The sequence below is a fragment of the Asparagus officinalis genome, chromosome 10 (assembly GCF_001876935.1).
Source record: "Asparagus officinalis chromosome 10, Aspof.V1, whole genome shotgun sequence".
In the NCBI taxonomy this organism is placed as follows: Eukaryota; Viridiplantae; Streptophyta; class Magnoliopsida; order Asparagales; family Asparagaceae; genus Asparagus; species Asparagus officinalis.
This window is the reverse complement of record NC_033803.1, coordinates 4,158,373-4,170,353: the sequence shown is the minus strand read 5'-3', so window position 1 is coordinate 4,170,353 and position 11,981 is coordinate 4,158,373. Positions and strand designations below refer to the sequence as shown.

The following is an 11,981-nucleotide window of genomic DNA, read 5'->3' as shown; positions in this document are numbered from 1 at the left end:
GGGAGGGTAAGCGAATCGGCGTTCGGTGCTACGTCGTCCTGTTCGCTCTAGGGTTCAGCTTGGGAGGGTAAGCGAATCGGCGTTCGGTGCTACGTCGTCCTGTTCGCTCTAGGGTTCAGCTTTCTCTTCAGCCTTTTCTCGCTAATCCTCTGGGGGAGGGTAAGCGAATCGGCGTTCGGTGCTACGTCGTCCTGTTCGCTCTAGGGTTCAGCTTTCTCTTCAGCCTTTTCTCGCTAATCCTCTGGGGCGCCAGCAAAGCCTACAAGCCTGAGGTCTACATTAAGGTACTGCTGAAATTGGGGGGGCCTAATCGTAATTTTTTTAAGTTTCAAATTTTTCGAAACAGACCTTTTCAAAGAAGAAAATTATCAGTTTCGACTTAGATTCTGAAAATGCTCATGTTTCCGGGGGGGTGTTTTTGCATTATCAGAGCGTGGTGTTCGAGTTCTACAACGTGCAGGCGGGGATGGATCAGACCGGGGTTCCGACCGAGATGCTGTCGTTGAATTCGACGGTCAAGATTAAGTTCCGGAACACGGCGACGTTCTTCGGCGTGCACGTGAGCTCCACGCCGCTGGAGCTTTACTACGACGACCTCAAAGTTGCGTCGGGTCAGGTAATTTAATTTCGCGTGCCCTTTTTTGTACATAATGCGGGTTGTTTAAAATTCGAAATTTCAAATTTAAACCTAATGAGTACTAAATATATGTGAGAAAAAAAAATATTTTGTTCAAGATAAGGAAATTGTGATATTGGTTAAACTTAACCGAATAGAAGATATACCTAAAATTGTTCTGTACCAATACAATTACAGTTGTTTATTTTGAGGTACAAATACAATTTATATTGAATATTGTATTTTATTATTGTAAATTTAATATCTTTTGCTCAAAAATTTACAACTGTGCATTAGTAGTCACTGTCTTAAAAAGAATAGGCTAATAAATAGCACTTAAATACCTCATAGCTTCACTCTTCACTCACTTGGCCCTTATATATGCTCCTTTGTTTTTTTTAGCGTTCCCTAAGTTTTAAAATTGGCACGTTAGAGCATCTCCAACTGTACTTCAAAAAGCCATTTTACGGCAAAAGAACACCAAAACTTCCTCTGGCCTAGCATCGAAACCTACGCTATTTTGGGGCGCTGTTACAGTGTTGCATCAATAATGACGCAACACTGTAGATATGGAGTTTTTTCTTTTTCCCAGTTTGCCCTTAAATTGATTATAACAAATTAAATATTCCAACCATATCCCATTTTATCCATCATATTTCTTATTTTATGTAAAATTTGGTGTAATGGGTTGGAGATGGAATAGTAATTTGGTGTAAAAACTGCACCATTTTGAATTTTTGGGTTGGAGATGCTCTTAGTACCCTAAGTTTCAAAATTGGCACTTAGTACCCTTAATTATGTAGGCGTGAATATCTTAACCCAAATGTTCCGGTATGATACTTTTAGGCTAATTATGTAGGCGTGAATATCTTAACCCAAATTGGCACTTAGTACCCTTAATTATGTAGGTTAATATTTGCTAAATTTATTGTTAAACCTATTCTCGCTCTAATTAGATAAGTTAAAAAAAAATTTGTCAATTTAAAAGTAAATTTAATAAATATTAATTCTTAGAAAGCTCTATATTTAGCTTGTAAGTGCCATAGAGTAAATTTTCAGATTTGCATTATTGAGGCAACAAACATGCTAATTTTAAATAATTTGGGAGTAGATAAATGCTAAGAAAACTAATAGAAATTAGAAAAAATTGCTTCAAGGCCTCAAATTCTAAGTTCCATTGTGTCCTACCCCCTTCAACTTTCACCAATGTGTTGCAGTCCATGTTTTTTTGTAAAAATTGTGTCTAGGCCCCTCCAGCTCACCTCCCACAAGTTCCAATGCATTTTCTTTAAAAAAACCCGATTTTGCTCTCTCCCCTACATCTCCCTCCTCCTCTCCCCCGCCTCCCTCCTACACCTCCCTCCTCCTCCTCCGGTCCCCCTCAGCCCCCTCCTCTGCCAAGCTCCCGTCTCCTTCCCTCCCAACTCCCCAACTTCCCTCCCCCGCTCCGAGCCTCCTCCCCCCAGCCACACCCTCCCCACATGCACCTCCCCCTACACCTCCATACTCCTCCTGTCCCCCTCCCTCACATCCCTCCCCCGCTCCGCCGCCGACATCGTCTCGAGGAACTATGTGTCTTATAGTTAATATGTTAACTATTATAAGTAAAATGTTAACTATTATAGATAACATGTTAATTATTACAGTTCACACATTAAGCTCAAAACATATTTATGAAATTATAACAGTTAACATGTTATCTATAACAGTTAACATGAGTTGGGATGAGCTGTCATGAGAAAGAGAAAGTGTAAAATTGGGATCATGACCTGACATGTCTAATCGTGAGCTGGAATTATGATGGAGGGCTTGCAGCACAATTTTTTCAAAACACAGGGCCTGCAACACATTGGTGGAAGTTGGAGGGGTTGGGACACGATTTTTTCAAAACACAGGGGCTGCGACACATTGGTGAAAGTTAGAGGGGTTGGGCCACAATGAAACTTGGAATTTGAGGCCTTTAAGCAATTTTTCCTAGAAATTACATACTCGAGCAAATGAGCGAAACTACGAAGTTTCTAAATGTTATTTTATTTATCCATAATATCCGGGCCCCATTATGTTTAAATGTACGTATATAACTTTCAAAAGTCTCTACTTTCACGTGACTCCGAAACCAACTTGCTTTTATGAGACCCTGACAGCCTCTGTCAGAATTTGGCACGGCACATGAAAAAGGAAGGACAAGACCGCAAAGCATTGATTAGAAAAAGAAAAAAGAAAAAAAAACATTCTCCCTCCATAAAATTTTATTCGCTACGAAATTACTAATTTATCGCTTTAAACAAACTAACACAGATGAAGGAATTCTACGAATCAAGAAAGAGCGGGCGAGTCGTATCCGTATCCGTATCGGGGACCCAAATACCCCTGTACGGAGGTGGCTCGAGCCTGAACAGCGGGCCCACTGAAAACGGTGCGCCCGTCGCGGTTCCGTTGGACCTGACCTTTGCGATCCGGGCTCGAGCCCACGTGCTCGGCAAGCTGGTCAAGTCCAAGTTCTACCGTCACGTGCACTGCACGCTTCATCTGCGTGGGAAGAGGCTTGGGAAGCCGGTGGCTGGGATAAAAAAGGCGTGCGAATATCGTGACTGAACAAACATTTGGAATCTTTGTCGGTCAAAGTTATTGTTGTTGGGCGTCGTTATTACGGGAGAAAAAGGAAGAGCCCGGGATGGAAATTTCCTGTTTGTCTTGTTGTTGGGCAGTTAACTATTGTAGTAGATTTAGGAGATATTTTGGATATGTACTATTATGTTTTTTTTATTTGTGCACAATCTTCTTTGATTTGTCTTGCCTATAGAACTTGAGATATCATAAATGAACAGTGATAATTACACTACTCTGTTGATACCATTTCTATTTCTACACTGCCAAAGAGAAAAATGTGAAGCCTAACCTACTTGCACACGGCTTTTACACTCTTGTAGTGTGAAAATAGTGTAATTTAGTTATCATTATTCATATTAAATATGCGATTTGAAGCAAATCACAAATTTTGATGACCGGAAGAAGAAATAGTGAGTTTTGGGTAGATATGGCATAAATATTCTTGAGACAGTTAATATTTTGTATTTAGCCCCCTAACTCTTATATTCAAAGTTTTTAGTATTGTAAAAATAATAATTGAATAATTTTATTTACTTTAAAACAAAGTAATTATGGTTGTTTTTGATAAACTTTTTAGTATAATATTTTAATTTTATTGCTTAAATTCAAGGAAGGGGTAAATTTGAAGGACGAATGATAATTATGGAGGAAAAAAGTTGCGATTACGTGATTTGAATGATAACCTCACAATATTTATATTTCCTAAGAATTGTGAGCGATGATAGACCACAAAACAACAATTCACCCTGAAGAGAAATAGCTGTATTCGGCAAGGCAAATAAAATAAATAAATAAAAAACCATGCTTGTGAATGGTAGTATATATAACAGCTAGTAATATGGAAGTTGAAGTGCAATTATTATTTTCCTTAATTGTCATTTGGTTTGAATAGATCGCACGATATTCTTAAATATAAGAATGGGTGATTTAGTGTAATTAATGATTTTAAGTTTATTTCTGGACAACGTAAAATATCCAAACAGATCTCATAATATTTATGACAAAACACCATGATAATTTGCATTTATCCCTCCCATAGTTTCTCAATTTAGTCGCAATTATTCCCTCTACAGTTTATTTTTTTCCCATCACTTTTCCAAATACATCCAATTAATACATGCCTACTGCACCCTAAACGAGCTCGACGCACCGGTAAAATACTGCGTCCCGCGCAACAATTCGAAGTACGCACCGAAATGCCTGAGCCTGTAAACCCCGGCAACAACACCCCCCGGAATCTCCCACTCAATCGCCGCGAAACCCCCGCCATCCTTCTTCGTCCACCCGAACACCAGCGATATGTCATCGTCGTCACACACCGGTACCCAAACCTCTCCTTTTCCCTCCTCCAACATCTCCACCGACGCGAAAGTGCCCTCGGTCAGTAGATCGTTTCGCGGGTTGGCGCTGTAGAACGTCGCGGTGGCTCTATCGCCTTTGGAGAAGTGGCCTTTCGGTGGGATGACGACGTCTTGTTTGGTATCGCCGAAGGTTTTGTACGTGGGTGTCGCGTCGGGGAAGGGGCGGGGGACGAGGGAGATGAGGTGGGAGGAGAGGTCCGGAGGCGAGAGGGGGCGGGCTTTGGGGGGCGTACTATTGCCTTGGATAAATAGCAATTAATGGGGTCTATCTAAGATTAGGCGATATCATTAAGGGAGACTATCCACAGTTAACCCGGAAACAACAAAATCAAATTATGCATAAGACTTCATAATATATATACATAGAACATGCGAGATCAATCAAGATGAAACATTTGTTAAATCAGTTTTTGATAGACTAGTATAAAATCAGAGGTCTGGTTAATACATATATACGTGTGTATTTGTGTTCATATTCAAATTTTATTGGTTAATTGCAGATAGAACCCAATAGTACTGCTGTTTCAAACTTACTACCAACAGTTCAATTTTTACATATAGGCCATGGATTGAAATTTTTTTTTACCTTTTTTCCCTCAAAGAAAGAGAAAATAGTTTTTGACTAATACGCTTTCTAGGGGTGTGTCAGATAACCAACAAAAATGGGGCCAAGTTTGAACTTGGTTCTTGTTTTGGCATAAAATGTGTTTGTGAAAAATTGGGCTTGCTCTTACCCAATTTTTCCTAGGCCAGAAAAAGCCTCATTGGTTCTCTTTAGAACCAGCACTCCCTTAAATTGTGTCTTCTCAAAACTAGACGGAGATTAGTCCTATCTCAATGAAAAATGTCTTAATGACCCAAAATATGGAACCAATGGAGGGGATAAATGAAGCGTCCCCTCCCTATTGCATAATGAGCTGGTCATGTCAGCTCATTATGCAATAGGAGGGGAACGTCTCACATGTCCCCTCCAATAGTTCCATATTTTGGGTCCCTGTAGCAGAGCTCGCCAGGGTAGTAAGTTTTCAAAAACATTTGGTCTTTTGGGGCCATGTTTACCTCGTATCTCTGCTGCTGGTACTCTTCAAACGTGGTGATATACTGAGAATAAGCATTTGAGAGCCCAGCTATCACAACTTCCGTACTGTCATCAAACTCTCCGTCCCCGTTGCTAACCAATGCATCCTTCACTGCTTCTCTCAGCCTCCTCCCCGCCATCGTCGTAAATTCTGCGCATCCAAATAATCAGTAGATTAACGCTCTTATTCTTTGATTAGTTCACTTCTTTTGGGTGAAAGCATGTTTGAGTTCAGAATTTAGTTGGTACCTCCTGGCACAGAGAGCACAATAAGTTTCCCTACTCTTAGCATTTGAATCGGCAAAATGGCTGGCTGAATTAAAAAACATGGCGTGTTATAAAACTCATAATAATGGGCTAAATAACCATATTGGTATTTTAATTCCACCAAATTTACCAAGAATGTATTTTAATTAGGAAAATCTGCTTTAAGGCATTTTAATTGATTCAACTTACCAACAAGGCCATTTTTCTCGTCGGCGACCAGTTTTCCAACGAGAGCTCGTCACGTGTGTGACACGTAATGACTTAAGCTATTTTTAGCTGCTGATGTGGCACGAATCTGTCCTATTTTGGGTGAATTGAGATTTTTAGATGGTTAATTCCCGCCTTTAAACACTGTCACGTCAGAAAATCCGTGCCACATCAGCAGCTAAAAAATAGTTTAAATCATCACGTGCCACACATGTGACGAGCTCTTGCCGGAAAACTGGTCGCCGACGAGAAAAGGACCTTATTGGTAAGTTGAATCAATTAAAATGCCTTAAAGCAGGTTTGACTAATTAAAATACCTTCTTGATAAATATGGTGGAATTAAAATACCAATATGGGTATTTAGCCCATAATAATATATAAAGTTCATTGCGAAAGGTTAGAAATTGTAAATCTTACAGCCCACGCGTAAGGCTCAAACATCTCCCCAGCGCTCAGCAACACCGGCTTAGGCTTTTGGCACTCTATCTGCTCCTTGCTCGGCTCCTTCAACATATTTCTCACCATTTCCCAAAACGGATTGATCTGCTCCCCAGTTTCATTTCATTGCACAAAACAATCGTTATTTCTCTAAGGGTTCTTTCTTTATGTTAGCTCATTATATCAGTGATATGTTGAAATTGGTCCTCAAATCATTAAAATTGTTAATTAGTCCCTTCAACTTAATCTTTATTATGGGTTTTCAATTATATCCCTATGTTTAAGTTTCTCAAAACCTAAACCTGTCTTTTTAGGGACAGTTTGATATTACTAGAGCTTATAATAAGTTACTAGCTATGAAAACATTAATAGAAGAAACTTATATAATTTGCTAAAATTTGCACTTTGGTAATCAAATATTAAAAAGTGCTTAAAAAACAATTGAGGTATTTGGTAGCACTGTGTTTAATGATCAATATTGAAAGATATAAGGAATACATAGAATATATGAATTAAAAGAAACACAATTTGCTTTTAAGATATCATTAGTTTGCTTCTAGAAGAACCCCCTCGAAAGCAGAAACAGCTTCAATAAGCATGCTAACAAAGTTCTCGCCAAACATCATTGTTGGCTATTTCTTGACCCATTCGAAGCCCTTTCTTTGAACTCGTTTCTTAAGATTTTTACAGATTTGACCGGGAAACGACTAATTCTGGGTAGAGATGTAATTGAAGATATCATGTGGTTTAACAACTACAATTTGAGTTAGCAATTTAGTAAGTATAACTAACAGAATCACTAAATTGAAATAACTAACGAGGTCTGAGGGATTAAATGACAATTTCATTGCTTTGAGTGACTAATTTCAAAATATTTATGATGGAAGGGACTAATATGGGAAAAAGACCTTGGAATTAAAGCTTTAAGTTTAACGACTGACCTCAGTATCCCCTTGCTGAAACCCAAACGCACCCGGCCCATCCGTAGTCCCTGCGGCAAAGCCCGCCCCAAGCGCCGCCGGGCACGTGCGTCCCGTTCTCCCATCTCCGAGGTCCACGTGGAGGCTTGTGAAGTTGACGTACGTGTGCCGGAAGTCAACCTTTCCAGTCAACTCCTCGTTTGCTGACTCAAAAAGGTCAACGGCGACTCTGAACTGCCTCTCTCCGATGATCCTCGTGCTCTTGACCTCGTCCGGATACCTACAAAATTAGATAAAGAATTATGGGATTTTTTAAAATTCATATAATTAAACGGACTAGTCTATATATATATGTTCTAGTATCAACGATTTTATTTCATGTTGCAATTGTTTTTGCATTTTAAAAAAAAAATACACATTAGTATTTGTTACGATTTAAAATTGAGTGTGAAATACATAATGTGTTCTTCTTCCATCCTAGATGATCTCTACATGAATTACTTGAATCGTTAATTAACTTTATAATTGATAGTGCGTCGTATCTAGTAAATGAGATCAATGTCATATCAATAATGCATCAAACGAATATCAGCTTTAATAATATCAGATTCTATGAGTTGCACGCTTATTCAAGAATTAACATCCATTTAGGGGCTGTTTGTTTCACCATTTTTATGGAAAAGTAATAGGATTTAGGTCTGACTATGACAAAATTGTAAATAAAAGATTCTTTATGAATCATATTCTTGAATTTGGTTCCCCAAAAATTTATAGATTTCGGAATCTATAAAGTTAAAAAAAATATGCCGATTTTATAAAAACCCAAATCCTAATGTTTTGAGCGGATTTGGGCCAGAAAGCTGACGCATTTGTACTATTCTCCCTCTTTTTTTTCGGATTTCGTTTATTCACAAACCCTATATTATTATGAGAGCAAATTTTATTCTCATTCTAATCCAAACTAAAGAATAGGAATTGAAGGGTTTCTATAAAGTTGGATTCTGTTTTTTATGTTATGAAACAAACATAGAAATAAAAAAAAAGGATTCATTGACAACATAAAATTGTCTTAAATTTTTTTATGGATTTTTGCTAGGAATCCATAAAAAATATGAGATTCCTAATCCTATTCTTGCCCGCTATTGAACCAAACACCCCCTTAATGCACGTGGACCAAGATATACTTACCCGGGTCCGCGGCCAACGCAAAGCTGATCATTCCCGCCACAAGAAGACCGGTTAAAATCACACGGCCTCCCTGTATCCGCACAAAAAGCCCCCAACACATTCGGACTCACATCCCCAACATTACTTTGACAGAAAGCCCCCACGAACTTTTGCCTCCTCACTTTAAACCCCCTGCTCGTCCCATCACCACAAATCTCCCCTCCCGTCGCGCCAAATCCCTTCGCTAACGTCGGAGACGAAGATGGGGTCATAGTCCTGTTGAGGGAGAAGTGGTCTTCGAACAAGCGGGAGGCGAGGCCCTTGTTGTCGCCGCTGATGAGGGAGTTTGTTCGGGACATGGAGGTGCCGTGAGTGGCGAACCAGTTGAAGGAGCCGATGGGGGTCGAGGTTCTGGCGTCGACGAATTTGAGGAGGGTCATGGTGGTGTCGACGTTGGTGGGGTAGCGGGAACGTTCGTCGGGAGGGTTGAGGAGGTAGGCGCTCGGGCTTCGGTTTATTCCGGCGTCTGGTACATCACCTGCAAGACAACAACTTACGGTGTGTTTAGATACACATAGCTAAATGTTGTTTGTTGCAACTGCATCCAAATTTCAATATTTGATGATTAGATATATGTTGTTGCAAGTTAAGAGGTCATTGCAACAGCAAAATAGGCAAAATAAATAAATAAATAGAGGAATTGCAACTACATTCAAATACAATAGTTGTTCCAATCGAACATATCCTTATTTACGATTTGTACTAGAATGTCGTCGAGCCACTGTTTTGTTCACTATAACTGATTGTTACAATTAGTGTCGATCTAGGCCACACTTACTTGATTCAATTCTAAATTTTTACCATTTTTTACGATTGCAGTTGTAGTTGCATGTGTCTGTTTATAGACATCAAGATGCTTTTGGATTTAAAACCTTTCTGCTGCTTCAAAGATCACAGGCTTACAAGCTACATCTCACACAGAAACCTTCTACTATGTAACAACTGTTATAACTAAGTAATTACTCTATTGACATTAATTAAAATGATTAGATTATCAAATTTCTGAGTTTACTCTAAATTAATTTGCTAATACTTTGTGCACGATCAAGAATTTTTTTTACCTTTGTTGATGAAAATGGACCCAGGCTTCAGATTATCGTGCGCCTGGACTACGCTTTGCTCAATAGCATCGACTATCGCATCGAAGGACTGCTGGACAAAACCAAGCGACGTTACCGAATACAAAACGTACTGCAGGTAGCCACCGGGACCCGCATGTGTGTGGGTCCCGCTGATAGCTAAATTCTCCTCGTTGTACAAATCTCCATACCTAAAGCCAAGCATAAGAAACATAGGCATCATTAGTAAACGATTAGGATTCTCCCATAGTTAGAGACTATTTCCTAAACGATGACTATTTTGCAATTTTGTTATATATATTACGATGGAACAAATATAAGTGCAATCCGTGAAAGATAGGGTATTGATTAGAGTAAATGTGAGCTGGTGTGAGTTAGCCCTTCACGGTCCACATTATCGCGTCACTAATGAGGCACACATCCGACCCATCAGTTTTTTGATGATCAAAATATTAGCAGTTTTGATGCATGACATGTCAACGGTACGTTAGACAAGACTAAAATTGAGATACGTCATCCTTGTTTACTCTATCGATTATGTTAGGAATGAATCACACTCGCTTAAATGTCCGCCTACATATTATCGAAGGGTTGTGCTTAAGGAAATGGTCTCTCAACTATCAAAGTTGAGATAGCAAGGATTCAAATCCATTAATATATAAAACATGTTCAAGATCCAATCTACCGTCCAAAATCAGCGAAGATTGATTCATCTTTTCTTGATTACGACCATGAGAGCGGTCTGTTATTTAGTAAACGATCGTGATTTATTCCAAACATATCACTTTCCGCATCTTTTTCATTTGCAGTCCTTCATTTTTTTTTTTTTACTTTGTGCTTTAGAATTAAAAAAAAAATAGAAATAAAACATAAATTAAACACATAACCTTGATTTAAGCCTCTCAAGGACCTTAATAGTGACCAACTGAGAGGCCATGCAAGCATCAAGATTAACAAAAGCAACTCTTTTTCCTCTCTCTCCATCAGCAACAATGAATGCTCTCGCCCTCAACCTGAAGTGTATCCCCGCGGTGGTTTGCTCAAAATTAGCATAACCCATCATGTTAATATCCGCCGCTGGGCCGGTCATGTCATAACTCCCAAGCCCAATAAGGTATTGGGCCGTCGATTCTCCAGCCAGGATCGCCATCAGAGAGAAACATAATAGGGTTGGGATTGCTAGAAGTTTTAGCATTGCTTTGGTTGTTCTCAAAGGTAATGTGATTTTGTTGATTTAAGAGTTGAATTAATGTAGGTTTTGGTTGTGTTTATAACTTAGGTTTATGAATTTTATGGTGATACGATTCAAGGGGTGGATTTGTATTTTTGTTGCGGTGTTTAAGTTGGATTGTTGGCTTGTTTGCTTAGATTTGTCCGAGATCGAACTATGCTGTTTTCTTTTCGGCAAATTTGTAAGATTCTCTTGTTGATGGGCTAATTATAAAGGTTTGTAACCCATATACCAGTGAATTGGGCTCTACTTGCTGTCTCTTCTTGAGTTGACAAGCCCAATGCGCTTCAGACCCAGCATTATGGCAATTCCAATTATACGAGGGACTAATTTCAACGCAGACTAATATAAAAAAAACCCCGAAAAATAAATGTAAATATAATGTTAATTCACTTCGAAAAATACATGAACAGGAGCAGTAATTTAGTTTTGAAATTTGTACTACGAATTAGTAAAATTCTCTAGGGGGTGTTAATCATGTGACATTTTTGGGCGAAGTGGGATAATGTTTAAGTAGAATAAATTTGTTGCTAGCAGGATATTTTAGTATGATAAATAGTAACAGTTTTGAGAAGTGGGATATTTTGATAAAATAACGTGGTATAATTTTTTTTTATAATCCTAACATACATATTTATGCATTTTGAGTTTATAAATACTTTTTATTTATTTTACACTTGCTATTATTGATTGATAATTATTTATGAGAATGATGATTACTATTAGATAATTTTTGGTTAGCGTATACGAGATTAAAAAAATATTGTTATGATATATATTGTAGCTTTTTAATTTTTTAATTGTTATTATAGTACACGCCTAAAAAAAGGTTTTCATTTTTTTCCTCCCCGGGATCTCTTTCTCTCATCTCTCAATTTTATTGTTTAGTAAATTATGATCGATACAATCTTTACTATTAAGTTAATTATACAATTATAATATTCGGT

General features: G+C 38.4%; 2 protein-coding genes across 2 annotated transcripts in view; one reads left to right on the top strand and one right to left on the bottom strand.

Moving 5' to 3' along the window:
• Nucleotides 1-3,403, top strand: part of LOC109825511 — a 12,903-nt gene extending 9,500 nt beyond the window's left edge. Inside the window, exons 2-4 of the mRNA XM_020392364.1 lie at nucleotides 132-284; nucleotides 431-616; nucleotides 2,915-3,403. Coding sequence (XP_020247953.1) covers nucleotides 132-284; nucleotides 431-616; nucleotides 2,915-3,211 — 636 coding nt within the window. The 3' untranslated portion in view covers nucleotides 3,212-3,403. The remainder of the gene's footprint in view (nucleotides 1-131; nucleotides 285-430; nucleotides 617-2,914) is intronic.
• On the bottom strand, nucleotides 5,400-10,953 carry LOC109825510 (neutral ceramidase-like). Its single transcript, XM_020392363.1, has 8 exons — nucleotides 10,691-10,953; nucleotides 9,786-9,994; nucleotides 8,686-9,202; nucleotides 7,519-7,777; nucleotides 6,557-6,682; nucleotides 5,915-5,978; nucleotides 5,647-5,816; nucleotides 5,400-5,489 (listed from the first exon to the last, which is right to left on the bottom strand). Exons 1-8 carry the CDS (start codon nucleotides 10,951-10,953, stop codon nucleotides 5,400-5,402), a joined length of 1,698 nt encoding a protein of 565 aa, XP_020247952.1.